Source organism: Pipra filicauda, unplaced genomic scaffold, assembly GCF_003945595.2.
Source record: "Pipra filicauda isolate LSUMZ 115617 unplaced genomic scaffold, ASM394559v2 scaffold96_size2947999_pilon, whole genome shotgun sequence".
NCBI lineage: Eukaryota > Metazoa > Chordata > Aves > Passeriformes > Pipridae > Pipra > Pipra filicauda.
In genome coordinates this window covers 1,015,714-1,040,162 of record NW_024105164.1, presented here as the reverse complement: position 1 = coordinate 1,040,162, position 24,449 = coordinate 1,015,714, and the positions used below count along the sequence as shown (strand labels likewise).

The 24,449-nt window shown below is 48.9% G+C and overlaps 1 protein-coding gene across 1 annotated transcript; it reads right to left on the bottom strand.

Moving 5' to 3' along the window:
• Window positions 1-1,757: 1,757 nt before the first annotated feature.
• On the bottom strand, window positions 1,758-23,455 carry SCD (stearoyl-CoA desaturase). The gene is made up of 6 exons (XM_027718769.2): window positions 23,082-23,455; window positions 19,052-19,337; window positions 11,747-11,877; window positions 8,154-8,359; window positions 6,714-6,946; window positions 1,758-5,500 (listed from the first exon to the last, which is right to left on the bottom strand). Exons 1-6 carry the CDS (start codon window positions 23,106-23,108, stop codon window positions 5,301-5,303), a joined length of 1,083 nt encoding a protein of 360 aa, XP_027574570.1. The 5' UTR covers window positions 23,109-23,455; the 3' UTR covers window positions 1,758-5,300.
• Window positions 23,456-24,449: the final 994 nt, after the last annotated feature.

Sequence of the window (24,449 nt, the reverse complement as noted above, 5' to 3'; positions counted from 1 at the left end):
TGTGGGATCTATGGCTCAGTGCAGGGCTGGTACTCAGCCCTGCTCTTGAGCAGCGCCCGGTGGGACTCTCTAGGACAAGCTCCCTGGTCCTCTCCCAGGGTCCTGGGCTGAATACGATGGGCTGCTCACAGATGTGGTCGCTTCGTCCCAGCTCTGGGGAGAGGATTGCAGCTAGAACCTTGTCTCCCCTAAAGACCACACTGGTATCTTCTGCATGTTGTGTTCAGAGCAAGAAGATGCAGCAAACCCTCCCCTGACAGCCTGCAGCCCTCCCTGCTGTCCCTCCCTTGGGTCTGAACAAGTAGGCACTTGTTTGCCTGTCCTCTCCTACCCAGCAGAGCTGGCTGGTGTATTAACTCTTTCAGTCCTTCCCCTTCCCTGGTGGGTGGGAAAACTTGAGAGGAGCAAAGTTGGTGTGCGCTGGAATTGCAACCCGAATTCACAGATTACGTAGGAAATATGTAATTAATTACCGGGAATAATAATGTGTGAAACACTTCCAGGCAATCAACTAAAATTGCTGAGCTGGCACTGCTGAAGGGCTTGATAGGATAAGAAAACGTATTTTGGGCAGGGGATTTAGTAACAGTCTTTAATGAAGAGGGAGAGGCCGAGATTGGAGTTGCACTTATGAAATCCAGACAGAGGGATCATTAACTTTATTTTTAGGTTTGGCTGAATAATCATGAGGTTTGAAGATTTGCCTTTTGTTTCACTTGTTTTAGGAGGGCCTGTGCTGACATAGCTGGGATCAAAAGCACACCAATTATCAGAAGCAACACCTCTCTGTCACTTTCGGAGATGTACTTCTGTGACCAGCTGATGAGCAGGAGCATTTAGTTTACTTTTTCCCACAGCTCAGAGCAGCCACACATCAAATTGGTTGGGCTGGTCATACACCTCCAGGGGGAAGAACAAGGCTGCTGGAAGAGCCTCGACCTTCCTCTGGAGTAACCCTCTTCTCCCTCCCTCGATCCTACGCTCTCCCCGGTGCTTCAGTTTGCAGTGCACTGGCTCTGGTCTTCCCACCCAAAGGCCTTCCAGCAGCAGTAGCTGCAGCTGGAAACCAAAGTGTGGGCCTGTTTTGCCAAGGAATTCAGCATGCCAGCTGCAAGGGTCCGATGGTGCGAGCTGGACCAGGGATACCTGTGTGCTGCAGGTGGCAAAGTTGCCACAAACAAGGCCATCCCCTCTGCCCGCTTGTGCGTGGAGCAGGCTGGTGACATGCGGACATGGCCTTATTCGCCACTCTGATTGGATGTTTGAAGGCGTTCGGGTGAGCAGGGAAGCTACTATCAATTAAAGTGAGATTTGGTCAGGGGATTTCCCCCTTCGCCTTTCACTTCCCTCCAGCTGCAAAAGGGGTGGGGAGAGCACAGATGCGCTCTCGCATAAGGAAAATTCCCCTCACTGAGGTTGACGAACCCGCCTGACAGGAGAGCGGCTCCCAGTATTACGTGTTGTGCTGCATGTGTATCCACCAGCCGCAAGGCCCTGGCAAGGGGCCCCGGCATGAATTAACCTGCAGTAACCCCGGGCGCAGGGGCAGCCTTGGCGGGGTGTGCCTGCCTGGCCTGTGCTGGAGTATGAAAGCCATTATAATCCACTCATTCATGGTGCTTAAAGAGCCAGAGTTTTTTTTCCTGCTTCTCCTGGAAGGGAGGAGGGTTTGGAAACAGTAATGCACAGCATTCCCCATTCTGATGGACATTGTGTGCTTTACCAAGCCCAGCCCACCGTGTCATCAGTCCAGCAAGTTTTAAAGTAACATTTATCATTTTTATTATGAACAAATAAAATTTCAGATCAGCACAACCAGATGTCTGTTTCCATATTAGTAGAAATTATTTCAAAAATTTTTTTTCTTTTCCAGTACACAAAACAGAGATACTACTATGCAGAAATCCCTAAGCTGTGAAAAATCGTATCCTACTCACATTTCAACAGTGACAGAGTTTAGACAATGTGCAGATTCAACTTTCCAATCCTTCCCTGATCATCCAGCACTTGGACATCTGCTCTTCACAATACCAGCGGGGCTGGGAATGGTTTTGGAAAACAAACCAGTCCATGCTTCTGCCAGCAGTGGTGTGTGTGGTACTTCCTCTGCTTGGCTGATCAGCAGCGAGCCTCACCACACCTCTGGGAGGCAGGGCATAACTCCCTGTTACAGATAGGGAAACTGAGGCACAGAGAGTTTTTAAGTGACTTTGTCCCAAATCATGCAGTGAACGAGTTGCTAAACTGGAAACAGGTCCCAGATGCTTTAGCTGTGAGGTCCCACTGCTGCATTCTCTGCTTCCACCTTTCACAGACTCATTTAAGCTAAACATACAGACGATGCGTCCAGGATACAAACATGCCACCAAAAATATATATATATATTTATAGGTGTGTATATATATATATATATCTCAAACAAAATTCTAATTGAAGTGTTGTATCTGTTTCTTAATCTAACAAAAATTCTAACTCAAATACATTCAAAATCACCTGCACCCACAGTTCAATGTAGGCAATTAAATAATTAAGAAACCCCTCAAATGTTCATAATTCAGGAAAAAAAAAATGGCAAATAGCTGTCAATACTTCTATGTATATTAAAGAAAGATTTAAGGCACCCAGAGATATTTGCCAATCTACCTTTAAAGTGACTGGACAAACACCAGGACTGTTTGGTTACTGCTCCTCAATTTCCACTCTAATTCCAGAATCTGGACCCAAATCAGCACTTGAAATTTGAAAGGAACCCTTGATGTCAAGCCCTGCTTCTCTGTTGAGAGGATGTGAAACATTGCAGTATTTCACAGCATGCATCTCTACTGTAGGGTATATCACTCTACACCTTAAGGGCACCAGGAGCAAGGAAGTCATTCTCCCCTTCTCCCTTCCCCACACCCCTTTCAAATTACTGACTGTAGCAAATTCATCCTCTCTAGGGACTTCCACGAGTTCAGAGAGGTTTAGTCTAGAGTGAAGTTAGCCCACAATTACAGAGCTAACACTGTTTCTCTCTTTTTGGAAGGCTTTTTCTTTTTTTTTTTTTAATGGTAAGATACAGCTCTAACCACAACCTCCTTTGCCCCAGCTAGCACCCAGGCAGTCAAGAGCCTCAGAGCAGTAAGGACACTGTTTCCTGAAACCAGGAGCTGAAGGACTCTCTGCTCCGTTTCTCCTTGTTCCTCTTGGCTAAAGTCCACATCACTCCAGATGGCTCAAAACCTTGAAGGGTCCCATTGCTGAGCAATAACAAGGTCATGGTGGTGGCAGGGAGGGGAAGGTAAGAAGAAGGACTTATTTTCTGAGTAACAAGTGTGTTCTTGTTAAGGGGAACATCACAGAGCTGTCCTGGCTCCTGGTGAGTTTCACAGCAGCAGAAGGAAGCAAAGCTGCAGAGATTCGCTCCCATGAAGCGTCCCTGGCTGCTACGTGGCAGAGTTGAGGCGAGGAAGTTGGCATCCACTCCATCTCTGCCCTCCCTGGCCTGCCTGAATAAGGGAGATGCTGCAAACCCCACTCCAATACCACTTCATTCTGGCTACCTCTTGTGCTTTCCTTCAGCTCCGATTGATGCATTTAAGCAACAAAAACAATACTATTGCTACAACTACTACTAATAATAAAAATTAATAATAACAGGGAGAGTTAAGGGGGGAAAAAAGCACATTCAGCCCAGTGAGGGGCTTGAGGCCATGACATCCAGAACCTAACTGACTGCCTGAACTCAAGCTGGTCTCTGAAACTTGCAGGAAACAACACCCGCACGGACTTTTTTCCCCAGCACACGCTGCGTGCCCACATCGGCTCAGTGATGTAACTGACCTTTCTACAGGCTCAGCCGCCCTCACTGCCTGTCTCGCTGGCGAGGGAGCAAAGTGCCAAGGTGGCTCGCCAAGGGGGCTGGGAGGCAAGATAAGGAATTAACAAGGAACTGTTTTTGCCTCTCCTTCCCACTCCCTCTGAGCAGCAGGGAATGGCAAACCAACACAGTGGACCCTGGGCTGGAAAAGCCAGAGGTAGCTCACACTGGCAACTTCCTTGAGCCTCCTGTGCCACCTGGCCCCACATTGGTGTTTCTCAGGCACTTGTTGAGTGGAGCCCCCGAGGATGAAAAGACCTGCTCCTGTGGACACCCTCACTCCTCCCTGCACTTGCAGGTGCTCCCTTGTCCTGTCCCTGTGCCCAGCACAGGATGTGGATCTGCAGGGCAGGCATGCACATCTGCCTGCCACCCAGCAGGGACCCTGTTCCTCCAACACACAAAGCAGCTTAACTCAAGAGGTGGAGCTTTGGTTTACATCCTTCTCCCCCTCTCCATTTTGGCAAAGTCCTATTTGCCAGCAAAAATCTCAGCAGTAGAGGTGAACAAAACCACTCCAGGCTGGTGCCACCCCTTGGCAGCCAGTGGCACACCCCTCCATCTGCCCTCCTCTTCACTGCGGCTCTCCAAAAAGGCCATGGAGCCCAGAGCCATGCTCTACCTTCAGACCCTCGTGGCACAGGACACAGTGGGTAGTGCAGGGAGGGAGGCTGTGACACCAGAGGGAGTAGGAATTAAGGCCACCAGCGCTCTCTCTCCAGTGCCCACTGCTGCTACCACATCCCCCACCGCTAGTGAATCTGGCTGGAGCTCTGAAAGAGTTTGGGCATTGTTCTCTCCCCATCCAAAGGGGCTATGTGGTGGGGAGCAGGAGAGAACACTTCCAAAGAGACGTATTGGAAAGAGACAACTCTCTTTCTGATGGCAAGAGAAGGGGATGGGGCTACTTTTCCCAAGGAGCCATGTTTAGCCATGTCACATCAGTCAGCAGCCCTTGAGAAAGGAGGAGGGACAGAGGCAGGAATTTTGGGGGGAAGGTGGTGGGGAGAGGGTTACTGACTTTGGCTCTACTCTTCATCTGGTTGGTACAGGCTTCCCTTAACTAAATGGCACATAGCCAGCTGCAATGGGCCTCCCCAGGCCACTTCCTACCAGCTTCTCTGCCAGGGAGAGACTGGGACAATGTAAAGCAGGTTAGAGGGGCTGGAGAGAAAAAACAGAAAGGAAAAGGAGGGAAGGGAAGGGGTGGCCTGGCGTTATAAAGGCAGAGTCCTAGATCTTAAATACATCATGTAAAATACAGTGTGGGAGGGGGGCGTTAAAACTCATTATCTTAAGCAAACTGGTAGCATTATTCAGTAGTTAGTAAACAGAACATTAAACCTTTGTCCAGCGTGTTTGGAGGGGTCAGGAAGGGAGAAAGGGAGAAAAAAGGAGGAAGGAGAGGTGTGGATGTGTGTGTGTGAAAGGGAGCAGGAACTCAGCCACTCTTGTGACTCCCATCTCCAGTCCGCATTTTCCGAGCCAGAATGACCTCCTTGGAGACCTTCTTGCGATCGCTGGCCAGCCCCAGGAGGCACATGAGGTCGATGAAGGCTGTGGTTAAGTTGAACCGCCAGCCAAACTCACTAGTGGAGTAGTCGTAGGGGAAGGTGTGGTGGTAGTTGTGGAAGCCTTCTCCTGAAAAACACGACCAGGGAGAGGATGTTGCAAAGCTCTAGGTGATGAACCCTTTATCTTGGCCCAAAGCACCACATTCCTGTAACAGGCTGTGGATTGGGTCCAGGCTTCTCTCTCCTCTCAGCCCAATTTTACCTTTCTACAATCTACCCCATCTTATCTGGGCGTGATCCAGCATGCCAGGTCTGTCCCAAATGAGGCAATGACAGTCATAAAGAATTTTTGGTACTTTTGGGAAAAACAAGTCTGTGGCAAGGAACTGAGAAAGGTCTGGCTCCCCGACTGCACCAAAACACCAGAAGAATCCTAGTGGCTTTTTCCCTGCCACCATGAGAAATCTTCTAGAATTGGTTTAGAATCTACCAGCTAGACCAGCAGCAAGTCCCCAACAAAACAGGCTAATCAATACTCCTCCAACACTGGCAGTCCTAATGCCAAATCCAAAGGGCATTTCCAGATGAGAAAAATGCAGACCCGCTTCTACTAAGCAAATCTACCTCAGTCAGCCACCACGTGCTCCGGACACTGTCAACACTGGCTTCAGCACTCACCCCATCAGAGATATTGCCTCGATTCCTGCTCCTACCCCCTGACTCTCTGCAGTTCCTCCCTACTAAAAGTCCATGAACAGATCCTTCAGTGGTAGAAATCAGTGAAGCCCCAGTGACATACAATGATGCAAACCAGTTGAGGATTTGGGCTTGTGAGAACAGATAAGGGCAACTGCTGATCCTGGGATGTACTTTCCTAGGTCTTCAAAACTTCAGGAACACATGAGAGCATCTAGCTTGTCTCATCCTCAAGTAGTCCTGAAATCACCAGGTACCCTGAGAACATGTCAAAATGTGCTTCTGCTGGTTTTCAAGTTGACAAATCTCAGATAGATGTGCAGTGACTGCAGCACACATTTTTCAGTCTGGTGAATGTGGCAAAAAGACCTTGGAGCAGGCTAAATAAAATATTGGCATTCAGATAAGAAGGTGCTAACTGTAGCAGAGTCCTTTCCTGCCTGGAGAGAGTCTGGTGGGAGCTGATAACCCCACTGCCCTTATGTACTCACTGGCCAGCTTGGGAAACACATCCAGATGCAGAGGCTGGAAGGGGAAATGGAGACACCTGGATTCACAGAAATTCCTAGAAGCAGTTGCAGCCCCAAGGGGCAGTCCCTGCTCTACAGTCCACCCACAGCAAAAGACAGAGATGCTGAACGTACCTAGGGCCCCCAAGCTGACCAGGGGATTCTCCCGTGGGTTGATGTTCTGATCATACGGCCGGTTGCCGAACATGTGAGCAGCACTGTTCACTAGCCAAGTGGCATTGAGCCCTATGGTGTAGCGCAGGATGGCTGGAATGAAGAAGCTGATGACAATGGATTCATCCCAGAAGTACCAGGGCACTACAGTAGGCAGCGTGAAACACAGCAACACCACTGAGGGCTTGTAGTATCTGGAAAGGAAGAGACCAGGAGAAAGGTGTTCAGTGGCAGAGACAGGACAGGAAGGGCTGATTCAGTCCTCCATTTGGAGGATTCATGTTCAGCTATATAGGGAAAATCAAATGCAGAAATGCCTCACTCCTGAGCCTTGTATCTTTTGCCCTGGATGCGCAGAAGCCATGCCTGGAGACTCCCAAGTCCTAACATCAGGCAAAAAACTCAAAATAAATCCTGCTCTCCTCACACATGAACAAAACAATGTTCCCATCACCATAACTCTGGACACTAGCTGCTGCTTTTGGCCTCATCTTTCATTTGCTTCTCAGCTAAGTTGTCCCCATAAAGGCAACCCCAGAATACCCGACCTTCCACAGTCCCACAGAAGGTCCATTCTCTGGTTCTGGCCCAGTGCTGAAACTCCTCTTGCAGACTTGGCTCTGCCTATCAATACACCCCACCACCAAGGTACAAGCAAAGGGCACTTGCACCATCAAACAGATGAGGATGTGGGCTCTCTCATACTAGAAGGACAAGAGTAGAGGAAGCTGAACCACTCTGATGACTCACAAGAAAAATCAGTCTGGAACTGAACTAGGAACCTCCTGATTTAAGTTGGTTACTATATGGGTTCAGTCTTCCATCCCTGCAGCCCTGGTGATAGGCTTGCCTCCTAGACAGCTGAGAGACACTCCATCCAAGAGGCACCAGTGAATCAATACTCTCCTTCCTGGTTACTGCTCCTCTCACATCTTCATTTTCAATCCTTCTTTCACCACACTGTTTCCAGAAGACTGACAGAAGAGGGGCACAGACATGGCCTGGAAGGTGTACAACACCATCACTAAGGATGGCTTTAGAGGCACCCACGTGTGGACTCTGGGCCAGCCAAAGCAGCAGCTGGCCTGTGGGGCAAGCAAGAGTGGATGTGCTTCACAGTGGGAAGCTCAGCCCACTGCTGGTAAGATGCTACAGGGTAGGCAGAGAGAGGGGTGTGGGAGGGCTAGTGGTAGCACTAGCTTCTAAATACTTCCTATAGGACAGGCACAGCTCATTTCTCACAGTTCATCCCACAGCAAAGCCTTGGGCATCCTGAAGAGTCACATTTCTCACATGATGCCTTCAATCCCCTCATGATCCATCAAAGGCATTTGGGGTCGCCAGCCAATTTGCGGGGTCCATCCCACATGGCTCCGCACCCGGGCTGGCCCCACCGCTCACCTGCGCTGGAACATCACCACTTTGTCAGCCTTTATGTCGCTGAGGTCCAGCTTCTGGCCCTTCTCGATGACGTCCGGGTGCTTGCGCACCAGCAGCCACCCAATGTGGGAGAAGAAGAACCCCCGCATGGCATTGTGTGGGTCCGCATCCGTCTCGGAGAACTTGTGATGGACACGGTGGTCTCGGACCCACTCATAGATGTCATTCTGCAAGGCAACAGGAGTGAAAACTTAGGGCCAGGGTTGGAGATGTTCCCTTCAACTTACAAAAAGGCCTAAACCATTTAGATGCCTAAATCCTATTGACCTGAACTCAGTCATGTGGAGTTCAGTTTGTCATGACCAAACTCAGTCAAGACCATAACATCAGTCATATTGTCTTTTGTTAGGGTTTGGGGTTTCTAGCCTTTAAAACAAAGGTTGGGTCTTCTTTGTTCCACCACTCCAACTTTCTCTGAAGCCCTGGTGCTTTGATGGGCTGTCTCATCTCTGCTTTTCAGTTGGCTACTTCAGACTTTGGTTTGCACATCACCCACAGCATCACCAGCTCTGATTGATTCCCCACCCCTGCAGCAGCCAGCCCTCATCGGATGGTCAGTGTTCCTCCCTCACATGCTCAGCTCCTGTTGTCTCTTGTCCTTATCCCTACACAGTGCCAGCTGGAACTGATTGACCTGCCCCTTCCCTTCACCTGACATTTTCCATAGGTCATCCTGCCTTGCTTTTCCTGAGATTGCCAAATCAGATGTTTAACTTGGGGATTCTGCCTCTAGTTGGGTTTTCTACCTGCAAGACCTGGCAGCTGCAGCACAGCAAAAGGGGGGTGAGGGTTTTTTTAACCTTTTTTTTTTTGACATTGGAAATCACAGTCTTAACATTAAGGCCCCTCTTTAGAAAGAGAACAAACACACCATTTCAATGGCATTTCTCAAAAATACCTCTCTTCAGCCCCATAACTGTTCCATTACAGCAGCAAAATCAATACAGTTTGGAAAACGTCAACACTGTTATCATTTGTATTAAGAAATGATTGTTTTGGCCAGTTTTAAGAATAGATTTTAGTGAGCCCGTGATCATTCCTTTGTATCATGATTTAGAGGAGCTTAAAGCCATGTGTTACACCATCCTAGAAAACATGAAACAGAGATACAAGCATGCCTCTATTACTTGTATTACACAAGAGATTGCTTAATCTCCTGAGTACATAGGACTTTTCCTGAAAACACTTTGAAGGTAAGGAAATGGCATAACCATCCCTATTTCTTGCTTCGAAAGACTAAGGGACTTGTCCACACAGGGAGCCGGTAGCAGAAACACAACTCCTCAAATCTCCCTCAAATGTTGTAATCACTCCTCCTTCAGCTGAGATAAAATGATTTACCTGCAGGCCATGCAAGAAAGCAGTGATAGACATGGGCCAGGATTAAACTCTCACTTGTTTCCAAATACCGGGAACTACTGTCTTCTTTCCAGCCAAATCCACCTCCAAGTATCACCAGCCCTCACTGGTGTTAGCCAGAGCTTGGTCATTCAGTGTTCCCCCAGAAGAGGGTGGCCCAGCTGCCCTCCTTATCTAATAAGCAGACAAACTCAACTAATACCTATGCTGGAAGTGTTTCACCTGTGACCAAAAAGTCTCTTTCACATTCCAGACCCTACAGAGCATCACATAACATGAGAAAGCCCAGCCTGAAAATTGACAGACAACTTGGGTTTGCACATATGGGAAGGTTTTCCCCATCTTGCTGGAGGCAGGAGGCACAAATTTGGAAGAGATCATGTACCACAGCTGGAGCACAGTTTCACCTCATCCACCACAAATCAGGAGTCTCAAAGCTGAAAAATCAGTATCTTGACCCAAACTCTGGCACATTAACTTTTCTACAGATCTTATTTTGGGATCACCTCTAACTGCAACCTGATCGAAAATTATGACTTTCTGAGAACAGCAAGCAAAGCCAAGGAGAATGCCTTCTTCCTTGGGAGTTTCCAGCTACAGGCTATAACCAGGAGAGCTTTTGCTGTGCAGCTGCCAGGTCTTGTGGGTAGAAAACCCAACTAGAGGCAGAATCCCCAAAATCTCTGAAATTACAAGCCACAGGTCTCTGAGCAGCCAACAGGTCTGGAGGACCTAAGATAAGATAGTCTATAGAGTTCCCTGACCTAAAAAGTTACTGATCTTCTCTTCTGCCACTAATAGGAGTGAGATAAATTCAACATAAACCTTCTCTTGATCTCATTGAAAGCAACTATTAAAAAAAATCCATGGGGAACGGTACTGAATTTTCAATAAAACTTTGGATTAGGTCCTATTGAAGCTGAAATATTTGTCTGTCTCTCATCTTTGTCTATTCCTATCCCCTACAGCAATAGCTCAGCAAATTCTTTCCCCCTCTGCCCTATAACCCTGTGAAAGATGGTCTTTGTACAGGACTAGCCAATACACAGCAACCCATCCCGTTGCCTTGCTGAGTGCTGGACCACTAGCTGGAATGAGCAGCTTGGTCCTTCCTCTTCCGCATGAAAGACTCTGGTTTGATACTAACAGAGAAGAAGAAACTCAGTGGTGTTTTAGGAAGTTTTTCAAGGTAAAAAAAAACCATCCCCACCCTGTTCTGATTACATGTAATGAAGTTATATCCTCTGGAGTATTACTTAAGGGCAGAGCATTTATACTTTTCTGTTCACCTTCTTCTAGCAGAAAGTGCTGCATTCTGCCACCCTCCCAAGTACTTCCCACAGACAATCAAGCCTGTATGAAGTCCTTTCAGTACAGTTGGAGGATGGAATGTTGTTAGGGCTGCCTCACAGCTGCAAACCTGAGAGACCACCAGGATTTTCTCTGCCATGCCAATCTGGGTTTTCACTCTGACTTCTACGGATTTCCAGTTTTGTTTGCTTTGTGGACTGTGAAGTGCCCTCACAGTGGTTAAGCAATATCCTCAGGTATTGCTCTCTGATAGGCAAGGCAATATCCCAAGGTGCTTAACAGCTGCCTGCAGTCACTTGTGCCACTCTGAATGGGCCCAACCCTTCTCTCCTTAAAATATCACTGACGTGGGACAACTCTCTGGAAGCCAGTGGTGTGACTTATAACATGATTATTCCTAAATATCACTCTTCTGAATCAGAGGAACATCCCCCTAAACTGCATAATCTCAACAAGTTCTTGGTCTTCATGCAGCACTAAATTTTACAGCCTGGCTCCCTGGGCTTTGCAGATGTTTTTCCCCTTTTCAGCCACACATCAAGAGGAGAGTGAGGCAACACCAGGAGAACACTTGGTGCAAGCACAGGGAGACCACACCTTGAGGGAAAGGTACATTCCTGCTTTGGAGAGCTTTCCTATCCCTAGTCTTGGCCAATAGTCCTCTCCCCACTGGGTTCATCTCAGAGTCAACCTCTGATAGGACAAGGTAAAGACAATGAGACAGACTCTAGCACTGCAGCATTAGATGGAAAGGGCAGGCTTTTTCCTAACAGGAGGTAGGAGGAGAGAGGAACCTCTTAATCAGATTGTGTCCCATATCTGAGACAGAAATTCATGGGAGCACTTCCTTCTGATGACCAGTGGCACACTGAGGAAGTTCTTACCTGGAAGGCCATGGAGTTTGCAATAGTCAGGAAGATCCGCAGGGGCAGTGTGGCTTTGTAGGACCGATGACTCCAGAGGCGGTGAGATCCAGCTGTGATTCCCAGAGCACTCAGCAGGAAACACAGAACGGCTAGAGAGGAAAAGAAAGTATTGGAGCAGTTAGAGCAAATCACCCTTCAGCAAAGTTTCAGACAGAGCAACACAAAGGCAGGCCCAGGCCCGTTCCTCAAAGCTGTATAAACAAGAGAGGAATTCATGGAAAGCACAGCTTGGGTCTATAAAACTCAATGTGAGAATGCCCAAGCTAACACAGATATCCTAAACAGTGTGGGGCAAATCACTTCACCTCTTCATCTCTGACACGCAAGGAGGCTCCCCCTTAGAAGCCTTGACACAAGGGTTGGTTCTTCAGCAGAGTGCCATCTGTCAGGGGGCAGGATAGTCAAAATTGTATAAAGTAGCTGCTTCCATAAAGCCCTGTGGTAAAAACGCTGCAGTCTACAAGGGAATAACTTCCCCTTTCCTCTCACCCTAATCCAGGCTCTTCTTTTCCTGTTTCACCACTCCTCAGTAAATCTCTTTTACATTATTTTCACCTAGAAATGGTAGATGATCTTACCATTCTTCAGGGGGACAGCTCAAGCCCAGGTTTCTCTTCTACTCCTTTTCTGAGCAAAAGCTGGCTAGGAAAAGATCTAACCTAGCATCCCAGTAAAACCTGGGCTTCACCTTCAGCTCCACCACTGACTTAAAATCTGCCCAGAGGCTCCCATTCCCAGGGCCTTTTTAATTCCCCCCCTCAAGTCCTGGAGCTTTTACAGAAGGAAACTCCAAGGCCAACAACTCATTGCAAATCGTGCCTGTGGCAGAGGCAGACATTGCTGGGCTCAGCTGAGCTTTGAGACTGCTTCATGTGTTCCCTCTCCACACAGGGCAGAAGGAATTCCTTGCCTCTCTGGCAGCTAGTAAAAAACCACAGCGCTCTCCCAATATGTCGTGTGTTCATATCTGCCCTGATCTGTGTGTTCCTGCTTGTCCTCCTGGAACCTCCAGCATCTGATCCTAGAACTAAAATGGAGAAAAGGCCACTAGGAAGCTAGGGTAAGAAGAAAATTGGTTCTGAAAATTAACTCTTCCTCTAGGAAGGAAGGGTCAGGAAGTCTGGCAGAAAGAGAGCAATCAACAGGTGGTTTGCCCTGCAGGCTCAGACACAAAGAAGGAAGGGTGAGCATCTGTGAATAGGTTAATTGATCCACCTTCAGTCCCCTGTGGGAAGAGATGCCTTCTTACCAGTTCCCCAGGGGAAACTCTTTCCTTGGTATAAACCTGCAGATTTCAGCCAATTTCGTCAATCATGAAAAGAGTTCCTTATTCTTACACGAAAGCCCATGGATAGGAATTGCTGGTATGCTTGACAATACCATTCAGTCCTACCAAATGGCTCTAATCAAGTTTATTTTGAACTGGAAAACTAGATACTCTGCCAGAAACTTGTCTGGAATCAGAGATCTGAGACGTCTGCAAGGCTCTGCCCTGTTCTTTCCTTCAAAGTAATCCAGGCTATTTCCTATCATCTCCTGTTCCCTCTTCCTTCTGTCACCTCCTTTTTGTTTTTCTACATTCCCAGCCTAATCTCTCATCCCCTAAAAGCCTGATTTAACTTCCTCAGCTGATTTAACTTCCTCTTCTGTCCCCTTAAACTTGCTCAAACCCTTTTCACTTCCATCCCGCTGCACCACCTTCCCTGTCTGCTAATCTGACTGTGACTCCCCATCTTCATCTTCTCCCATGGTTTCCCTGCCTGCAGTGCAAGCCTTGAACCAGCACCCCTCTGCCTCATGTCTCCCAGCACCTCTGCAGTCTCTCAGAAGAGCCAAGCAGTCACTGGTCATAGATGATTTACAGGGCATGAAGAGGGATTAAAATGCATGCAAATGCAGAAGGATCCAGCCTTTGCAAGACACAACAGAGCTGAGCAAAGCTCACAAAGTTGTCCAAACCTGGAAGGGGAAAAGGGAAGGATGCTGAAACAGGGCATCTGGTTCAGGTCTCCCTTTGGCCTTGCTCATAAGACCTTGAAGGTCTTACCCAGTTCCAGGATGCTGACTTGAAAGTTATGAACCAAATCATGGCCAGTTACCTGTTAATTTTATTTAAGACTCATTGTAAATCAGTCCCTATCACCACAGATAGCACCAGACAGAGAGTCCACAATAAACATCACCTTGCAATGGATGTGTGGGGGCAGCTTGCTAGGGAAAGAGCCCATCTGTCCAGGCAAGCAGGCCCCATGGATTAGTGGTGCACTGGGGACAGAAATGCGATCTTTCATAATCTTCAATAGCACAAGAAAGTAAATGCCAGGTTAGGTGAGTAGAGGCCCTATTGATAACCCTGACTTTTCAGCTTTCCCTGCCTAGCGAACCCTCACATGCTGACTGGGAATTTTTTTGGTAAAAGAGGCCTCTGGAAAGATGACTCTGGCTGAGGACTATTGTATTTAAGCTTTGCAGGAAGGAAGCTCATTTGTATCTCTTTTATACAAGCAGTTCTCAGAATTTGCCTGTGGATATCCCTGCTGGGAGAAGATGACATCAGCAACAAAGATGTTATCAGCAAGCACAAGGAATCACCAAAGAGATGTGGGGACACCAGCAGACCCAAAACCCAGACAACCCAGTACTTGCTTTTGGGTAGCCTTGCCTGGAAGCTTCTGTCAAAAATTTGAAAGAGTACCCACTGCTTTCAGGTGCTCTGGTATAGGACAGTCCCAGCCTTCATCCAAAGCCCATGTACCTCAGCGGCTCATGTTGACTTCTCTTGGAGCTACATCTCAGGTTGCTACAAAGGTCACACCTCTCTAATTATAATCCTCTGATGTCTGGCCTCTTGCCCATATACAGAAGCTGTAGTTTATCTAAGGGTCACACACTTTCTGTGGGAAAGGAGCTGATTCTGTTTATGCATGCATGGCACCAGCCTCACAGAGACCCAAACCCTACTTGGAGACAATTAGCTCCATCAGCCATCCCTAGTTGTTGTGACAATGACAGGATATAGACAGTAAGATTGAAAAGCCTTGTGGAATACAGAAGAATCCAGCACCCTAATGATTCAGAGGGTTCATCCCTGCAAACAAGTACAGTGATGACTGTTGCATAGTCAGGGAATCAACATCTCACAGGGAAGAAGAAAAACTCCTCCAAGATCATCCACTAGGAATTCAATTGGAAAGATAGTAGAGAAGGTGAAATAAAGTAGCACAAATTTTCAGCACAGCTGCCCTGTGATGCTGCCCCAGACTGAAGGACTTAGGGAGTCCTTCAGCTGAGGATTCAAAGTCATCTTCCACACCATGCTTTGAACTATACCAGATCCAAAAGATTGTCAACTCACAGGTGATATTCCCAGTGACCCATTCAATTAGAATACAAAGAATTATGACCACTGGCAGTAATAAGCACTCAGTGCTACAAAAATTAAACACAAAACATTCCAGATTCAGTCATGTCTATGACTCACTAGCCTTTACCTCTTTAAGGCCCAAATTCAGACCCTAGGTTATGATGGGAAGCCAGGAATGTGCTAAAGCATTGTCACTTGCAGTCAACACCAATGATGTTTACATGAAGAGGTGTTCCTGCTCAAGCAGGTGTCCTTGGGCTCCTTGCTGTTCAGTTCCTGCTAGGCAGGTGAGTCCTGCTATCCTCAGGAGGAAGATGCCAGGAGCAATGAAACATGCAGGCTGTGTAAGGGGAACAAGTGTTTAGGAGGAGCAGTAGGAGCTGCTGCCACTGAAACCTAACTTCCCTGCCACACTTGGAGGAGAAGTACGCCACCTGCTAGTTAAGCCTTGGAGAGAACACTAAGCGGAAAGGTGTTGCCAGCAGTAGACTTGATGGGAAAGTGTAAAAAAAACTATAAACACTTTCCTGGACACATTCCTGGGGGTAGTATTGGTTGAGATTTTCAGGGTGTCAGAATTGCCCAAATTACCCAGCAAGATTCACCTTGGTCCAAAGATGATACAGCAGCAACAAAAAATGGTATCAACCCATGTTTCTAGCACTGCTGGCACTTCAGGGAACTGAGGGGTTGGCAGAGCACCATGTCGAGAGGAACCATCACTGTTTTACAGACACTGTTTGCCAGGCCAACAGGGGTTAAAACAAATGTTGTCAGTCTGCTGCACCCAAGGGCTAAGAAGACTACCCACAAATCACATTTCCAAGGGAGGATCTGAGCAATTAGAGAAGAAACTGTCAATCACCTTTGCATCCTGCCCTTTCAGACTCAGTCTCTTTGCCATTTGGTAAATGATGTAAAATCTGCCCATGATCCTTGAAAAGACTGCGCAAGACTTTAACAAGTGCAGTGGAGAAGGCAATATATAAAAGGGAACCTAGCTAGAAAGCCAGTGCTGAAAAAGCTCAGAGAGCTCTTGATATGGTGAGCTCTCACCTGATCAACAACCCGAGCTCGTTCTGGGAAGCTCTGTACCAGAAAGAGATCAGGGGATACAATGCACACAGCAACGCAGAACAGCAAACAATGATGAAGGCAGGGCTGGAGAGCCTGAGAGACAAAGAGGAATTAGCACATAGGGAAATGAAAACAAAAGAGAACAGTCACCAATATAACTGGTTTCAGAGGGACAGGAACATCAAGGAGATGGTGGCCTGGATGAAGTGGGTATAAGCAGGGGATTTCTCCTTAGAATATAGAAGGTAGATGAGCTACCAGGCACCACAGCTGCCTGTTGCATCAAACAGAGAACATCTGGGGCCATGTTAAATTTGTATTATATGTACACAGCCTAAGGAAGGAGCGATCTGAAAAACAAAGAAACAAGCAAAGACCCCAGCAGCTCCAGAGCTACCACTGGTAGAGGTGCTCTGCCATGAGACCATGGTGTACTGCCAGGAGCAACATAAGTCTCTGCTGTGCTATCCTTGTGTGCAAAATGAGAACTATAGTCCCCTCCTTGCTACCAGAAGGTGCTGGGAAAATAACAGCAAGTCACTGACATGACAGCCACAGATGCCTTTTATGTGCTAAAGAAAGATATGAGCTGAGAAAAGGGCAATGCAGGGAGCAAAGAGCCTTGTGGAGAAGGTAGACCTGTAGAGGATCCCAGTTTCAGACAGCACTGGAGAAGAATGGACTATAGGGGAACCTCGACTCAGCTGCAAGGTGCCATGAAGGGTGGTCCTTTCCCAGAACAGTGGTGCAGGACAGGAAGCTTTGTGCAGCTACTCCAGCTTTGGTAAGGCAGGATGCACCTTCTGCCAGTCCAGAACAGTGTGGTTCCTTCAAGCCCACTGTCCTTCTCCCATTCCCACAGCATGTCACTCCAGAAGACACCAAGGAATCTCACAGTGCCTCACAGTGGCAGGAGATTAACTGACACTTAACATCAGAGTTGACTGAGCAAGGAGAGCAGGAAGGACTGACATCAGATAAAAAATTAGGAAGATTCACATGAAATGCTATGGGATGCCATACAGACATCCCAAAGAGGCATGTGGTTGCCTCAGAGACCATTTTGGGGTAGGCTGGGACTTAGCAGAATGCAAAACAGCATTAACCTTCTGGATGAAGATGCTCAAGCCCACTTAAGTGACCCAAGGGAACTCAAGGGACAAGAGTTAGATGGATTTGGAAATCATAGTGCATCTCAGCAGCTTGAAATGAAACCAGTAAACTCACTTTTTCCTTCCTGCTTGCCCCAATGCTCCAATGCTCTGAGTGTATTTGACTGGGGTTGGAAGACCAAGGCTGACAGCTCAGTGAGTGAGAGAAGCCAGCAGTTCTTGCCTAGCCTGTGGCTGAGAGTTCAGGGATGGGACACACAGAACAGGACCAAGAGCCCTGAAATGCTCCTCCAAGGTTGTTCTGAGGCTGCATGTTCTGCCCAACCCCGCCAGTCCAGGTACAAATGCAGCCTGTCAGGTTTTCACAAGGGAAAGGCCCAGCATTTTCACAATGCCCCCCTGAAAGGCCATGCTGGCTGCACAGGGAACACATCAGTGCCTCTGCTTTTGCAAATGCTGTAGCCAAACTCTGACTGTGGCCTCCAGTGATGTTCATCCCCCCCAGGCCTCTGCCAGTGAGAGGCTGATAAGGTTCAGGAGGAAGAGTCAGGAAGACATCGAGGAAGCCATCTCCTTCCCTGTTCAGTTGTAATGCTCGTTGCACACAACCACAAGAGGACCCTCTTTGAGAGCATGGCAGACCAGGTGGATCACACCAGGTCCCATCCACAGCCAGGCTGGTCAGGAAGCTGCTCCCATCTGAGCACTTTGCAGGAGTACCACTGAAAACAAAAGCCACGTCAGCAGGTCTCAAATTAGACTGTTGCTTTTCGTTTCAGGATGCTGTATTTCACAGGGAGGCAAGGGGCTGGATGCAATCTCTCAACTTCCCCACTGGGAGCTGTTTGGCTTCTGGACTCCTCCAGGGGTCCACACAAAGGCTCGTGGAAAGCAAGGCTCCCCTGCAGTGTGGGCCCCAAGCCCAGATGTCTTTCAAGCAGTCAGTGGAGAAGTTTGGTTCCTACCCAGGGCAAGGTCTCTGAGAAAGTGGAGCTTTGCCTAGCTACCTTCTGCTGGGTTGTGCTATCCACTGGAATTTGCTGCCTGGAGAGATGCTTATTTATTTTTTGAAAGTTGTCAAGCTTAGTTCCGGGATGATGGCGGCTAATCTGTGCTTTTTTAAGAATGATAAAAGATCTGAGCTTCAGACTTAATTCTTGACTTTTATCTTTGGCACAATTGTATTTTTTCTCTTTCCCCTCACACACATATGACAACTCTGCAGGATTTACCCTCCCCTGGTACGGATGGGAATGGTTGTCATTTCTGGACAGCAGTCTCATGGCTAATGGTGCCCTATACCTTGCCTCCCCAGCTACCCCTTAAAGTGCTCTTGCTAGAATCTTTCTTCCTAACTTTCTGGGATTGTTATAGTATTCCATCAAACATTTTCTGTGCTTCACCCTGGAAGTGGTTGCACATTCAGGTGTGGGCTACTTCCAAGCCTAATGTCTGTGAGTCAGGTCTGTTCTTTGAGAAGCCAAGACAAATCCCTGCCAAATCCTTCCCTCTCATGTACAACCTTACAAGAGAGACTAGCAAGCCCTTCCACATCTTGCTATGAAGCTGGCTGAATAGCTTCTTCTAACAGAGGACCTCTGCTTCCTTCTTTCTCATCCCCAAGTCTGTGGGCCTGGAGGAAAGAAACAATGCCACCCAATGGATTTGGGGTTTGTGGATGCCAAGAAACAGATAGAGGAATGTGCTTACCCCATGCCAATGTCTGGATCTTTGCAGATGGTATCAGCGTCAACGCGAATATGGCCCCCAGGTGCAGCAGGCTCATGAGGATGATATTCCTCCAGACGTATCGCAGGGGGGGCTTGGGGCCCTCTTTCTCCCGGTAGGTCTCATCAAAGAGATCATCTATCATGCCCCGATCTCCTGCCAAGTCCTCATGGTTGAGTAAGTTCTTCTCCACAACGGCATTCCCATTCCTGGTCACCCGGGAGGTGACAGTGCCAACAGCAGTGGTGCTGGAAGTGGAGGAGAACTCCTTGGAGAGGTGACAGTACATATTTTCAAGAAAGGAAAAAGAGGAAACAAAACAAGAAGTTGGTGGTTACCAATGCAAGAAAGAGAGACACAAGCATCTAGGCTGGCAGTGTGAAGGCATAGCTGGTAGTTTCCCTGGAAAGCTGCATTCTTCCAGCTGAGCCCTTGGCACCAAGAAGGCCCTGCTCTGGCCACACGGGGTCATGGCCTGAGAGGACGGGGGCTTGGTCTTTCTGGGGAGAGGAGGTGAATGACAGATAGGGTGCAGAAAGTAAAGAAAAACACTTGAAAGCCAGTCTCTTTTCCACCAGTGGCTTTGGTGAGATCATTTGCAGACTGCAAGGATTTTCACTTTCTTTCAGTTTGATTAGTGGGCGTTTTCAGGTGGGTTTGTGGTCTGGGCTTGTGCATAAGCAGACAACAATAAAGGAAATCTTGTGAATTAACAAAGAGATGGGAGAGAAATATGGTCAGAAACAGTTTTATAATAAATCATTTGGCTGCTCAATATCCTGCCTCTTTGGGTCACCCCGCTAGGGATCATGAGGGGAACATCAGGAAGACCCACAGGAGGATTCCTCTGGGGTGCCTCTTTATCTTCCCTGCCTCACCTTCCAGGCTGGGACGTGGCAAGGCTTTGGAGATCAGTGGATGGAAGCAGTCAGGTGAGGTGCTTCCAGTTAGACCTATAACTCCTTATCCCATGCCTGCTGCTAAGCCTCTTATCCTCTCCCGCTTCCCACCCACAGGCAAACTGAGGCACAGGAAGACAATCCTCTGAGCCATGGCCATCAGCATGCAGAGAGGAAGTTTTAAGCAGCAAGTTGGCTCAGCTCAGCTCCTGGCTTCCTTCTGTAACTGTGACACAACATTCCCTTTGCACACGCTTGTTTGCCCTGGCTGAGTGACAGCCTGCCGGATCAGGCATGCATGACGAAAGGAGCAGGCAGGACCGACCCTAATGAGACAGGTCACTGAACTCTGAATCACCAATTCCCATCTCCATCATGACAGCCGCGTGCTTGCTGGTACTCGCAGCCCTTTGTCAGGCCTGAGCCCAGGTGCCCCACAGGGCTCAACTCTGGGGTTGCCAAGCACGTGGGATGCAAGTGGTGTGTCCCTCACACATCGCCCCCATCCCCTTGCCTCCCGGGAACCTGCCTGAAAGACACATCCCTCTGCTGCCTGCACTGCTGCCTCCAAGTGTGAAGGGGCACTAAAGGTCAGCCAGCAGGAATAGGAAAGCTGAGACTGCAGAAGGGAACATGGTCAAGCTGGGAAAGCTTTTCCAATAGAAATCTATCCTGAATTAACAGCAGATTCTCACCTAGGTACCCTGGATTTGTAGAAGACCACCATTCTGCCATAGCCTAGTTTCCCGAGGGAGGCATTAAAATCAGGCCAGGCAGCTTACGTGGCCACCCCAACTCCTCCCTTTCCCAAGGGTAGAAACTAGAGGGTTACAGACATACCTTCCGATGGGGAGGAGCTGGCAAGGCTGACAGATTCCCCACATTTGGGAAGTAAAATGATCCCTATAGAGGGAGCACTTTAAGTTTTTCCTTCTGAATCAAAGGTTAGAAAGGAAAAAAACCTGGACACAAAGTATCCTGCTGCTTTCACTGAACCCAGGCAAGCTGCTGAACTTGGGACCTGCTCCTCTGCATCCTGTCTATAGGCTGTCTCTGCCTGCTTTCCTACTTAATATTTTGAGGTATGATACTCTCAGATACTGGACAATTTAGAGAGCCAAAAAAGAGCCATGAGAAATGGCTTCTAACCCACAGATTAGGCAAGGAAAAGTCCCGCCCATTCTAAAGTGTTAAGATACTCTCATCTGGCATTTTGGCAGAAAGGTACAATTTTCTTTCTTGGCTGCAAGATAATCCACCAAAAAGACCTAAGACTTGTCTATGCAAGAAAAATTCCCAACAGAGATTTAGTGGTATAATTAGATGGGTAACACTCCCCATATGGACATGCTGCTTCCACAGTAAGAATGTGGGGTTGGAGCTGCATTTTTCTCATCCATGATAGCTCATGTCACTGTCAAAGTTACACAGGGGCAGAGTAGGAGGAGGGAGAGTGCAAAGAAAACAGCAGAGAGGAAAAAAATCTCTTCTTCCAGAGTTGTAGTAGCCACATGAGGAATTTTACCAGCATACCTATGCTGCTGGAATTACACTGGTATAATGAAACTGGTGATTTCTCACATGTAAACTAACCTTGAAACAGAAGGGCCATAAAGTAGCTGTGAAACAGCTCCACAGTTACAGACTTGGTGGGAGGAGCATGGGGGGACGAGGGAGGGTGAGAGGGCAGCTATTTAGGTAGAAACGGGGGAAATGAAGAGGAAAGAAAGTTTTTATCCCCTTATGGCCATAGTGGCTCCTGTGGCTCCTGCCGAGGCAAATGGAATGGAGACTGATCTGGGCTCTAGGGCTGAGAGAGGGAGGAGACCAGCTAAATCATTTTCATGAGCTCTCCCTCATTTCTGAGTGACTTTGCAGCTCTCATCTGCAGAACAGATGTGTTCCCCCATCTACACCCCCACACCCCAGCACTGAACATGCCATAGGTAATCCTGGCACCCAGCCAGCTTATACAACCAACTGCAGCTCAAAGGCTCCACGCTGGGTACAGCATACCCCAGGGCATTGAATCTTGGGTCCAGTATATTTGAATATGCCCAACATGACCCAAGGACAGGATTCTTTCCAGCCTCCAGGATATGACCCAAAATACATGCCAAAACCATGAAACATGGTCTGACCACACTGCCCTTGACATCCACTTTGGGAGTGGAGAGGAGTAAAGTTCCTTACACCACAGCATCCCTGGAAGGTCATGGCACCTACACAAAAGGAGCAGGGGAGACCTTGCGTGCTGGCAAAAGGGAAAGAGCAGGGCTGTGATTTACCTCCACTTCTCAGCATTGGCAGAAGGGGGAAGGATAAAAAGGTGAGCACAGAAACACCAGAATCAAGGCCTTGCTTCCCCTTGGGCAAAGGGTGACTGCCGGAGGGAGCAAAAATAAAAATTAAATTCTTTAAAGATCCAACAGCTCTATGCATCATCCTGGTGTCAGGCTGTTATTCAGATCTTCTTCTGCCAAAAATGGGCAGTCTCCCCATTGTATGCTTGCTTGGCTCAGGCAATGCAGACACAGTCATTCATTTCATCTGGGCAGCCAGCTGCTTTCACCTTGCGTCTGTCCTAGAGACGCTCCCTGCTGCAATATTGGGCTTAAAAATGCTGTGAGTGAAACCCCTTTCTTATTAAAAAGAAAATTAATTAAGAAAACAAAAAAAATTACAGTCCTATAATTACCAAACCCCCCATGACCTCTTGGCACAAAAGACTCTCTTGAGCAGCCCCTACAATCCTGCTTCGATGACTGTTTTCAAGATAAACCCGTATTTTTTGCTCAATCTACTCGAGGGCACAGGATCCAGGGAGACAATCTCAGAGGCGGATGTCTCTGCTTCACCCGTGGGCTCCCCGTGAGGCTTGGGTGATGCCTTAAGTTAGCCCTGAATACCTTCCCCTCGCGACTGAGAAGCGATGCAGAGGGGACACACGCGCACACGTGTGCAGACGTGTGTGTGTGCACGCACAGACACGCGTGGGTGCCCTGGCCGTTTTTCCCAAGACGGCAGCAGCGCAGCGCTGCCGGAGCCGCGGAGACGAAGGAGGAAGGGGCGAAGGGAAGACAAAGCACCCGCACCCCCGGTGCCCCGCTTACCTCCTCCTGCAGCAAGTGCGCAGGCATGGGGCGGCCCTGTCTCTGCTCCTCGGCAGCGGTTCGCGAGCGCGGCTCCCCGGCGGTGGCGGCGGCGGGAGGCTGCCTCTTGTCGGCTCCTCGCCCGGCGAGCTGTGCGGCTCGGGGAGGCGGGTGCGGAGGTATTTAAGCGGGGCTGCTGGCTCGGCGGCTGGAGGGGTTGGGCTCTGCGCGCCCCGGCCTCTCGGTGACCCCCTGCCCGGGATGGGATGCGCGGGGTCAGCGCGGAGGGCGGCGAGTCGCGGCGGGGACCCGGCTCTCGGCGTACCCGGGGGGGGAGGCGGGGCGGAGCCGGCCCGGGGGCGGGAGGGAGGAAGGATGCTGAGGAAGAGGAGGATGACGAGGGCCAGGCTCTCTCATGATGCCTGGCTGCTTTTTTCTTTTTTTCCTTTCCTTTTTTTTTTTTTTTCCCTTCCTCCCCCTCGCGAGCTGATTGGTTGCGGGAAATTTGGTGCCACCTCGGCTTGTCCTCGCCATTGGCTGCCCGCAATCTGCTGTTCGCTCCCCGCGGCGCGCACTCTGCGCGCTCCGCTCCGCGCACGGCCCCGTGCCCCGCTCCGCGCCCGCCGCGGGGAGCGCCGGGGGTGCTGCGGCCCCCGAGCCCCCCTCCGCCGTCCCGGGGGCTGCCTCTAATGGAATAACAGGCGCCCGAGGGCTGAGGGATGTCAGGGAGCGGCGGAGTCGCCCCGCGCCCCTTCACCAGCTGGCCGCGACTGGGGAAGAAGGGGCTTCAGTACGAAACATCTGCTGTGTACTGGGGGTCTGTCTGGGAGCATTCTGCACGTATATGTGTGTATATAAATCATACGTTTCTGCAAAGAAAAGCACCCCACAACTTATATCCGAATAATCATGTATATCTGTGTAAGTGTTTATCCCGATATCCAAAAACAGTCTGGGAAAAGTTGGTTGTAACGTTTTAAAAAGAATCCTGTCCGTTGTCCCCCAGAAAACAGCCTTCAGCAGAGGATGGAAGGAAAAAGGAGCAGCTCAGGTTGCCATCAGCTATTTTCCATAAAAACCTCCTCACTAGCCAGTAATGCTAGCAATACCCAAACCCTATCCAAAATCCAAGCTCTATTCAAAATTCAAGCTCTATCCCACGGAGACCTTCACTGCTAAAAGTGAAAAAGAGGGCCCTTACAAATCAGATCTTGCCGGTGGTGGCAGAGCATGGAGGCAGCCCTCCTACCTCCACCATGTGATCATCGTGCCAGGCACCCTCAGCCATTTAGCACCAAGGCTGAGGGTACCCTAATGCCATCACCCTGGCCAGAACCTGTTGTAGCTCCTTCCCACACCCAGTAGCATGTCCCATGTTCAATCTCAGCC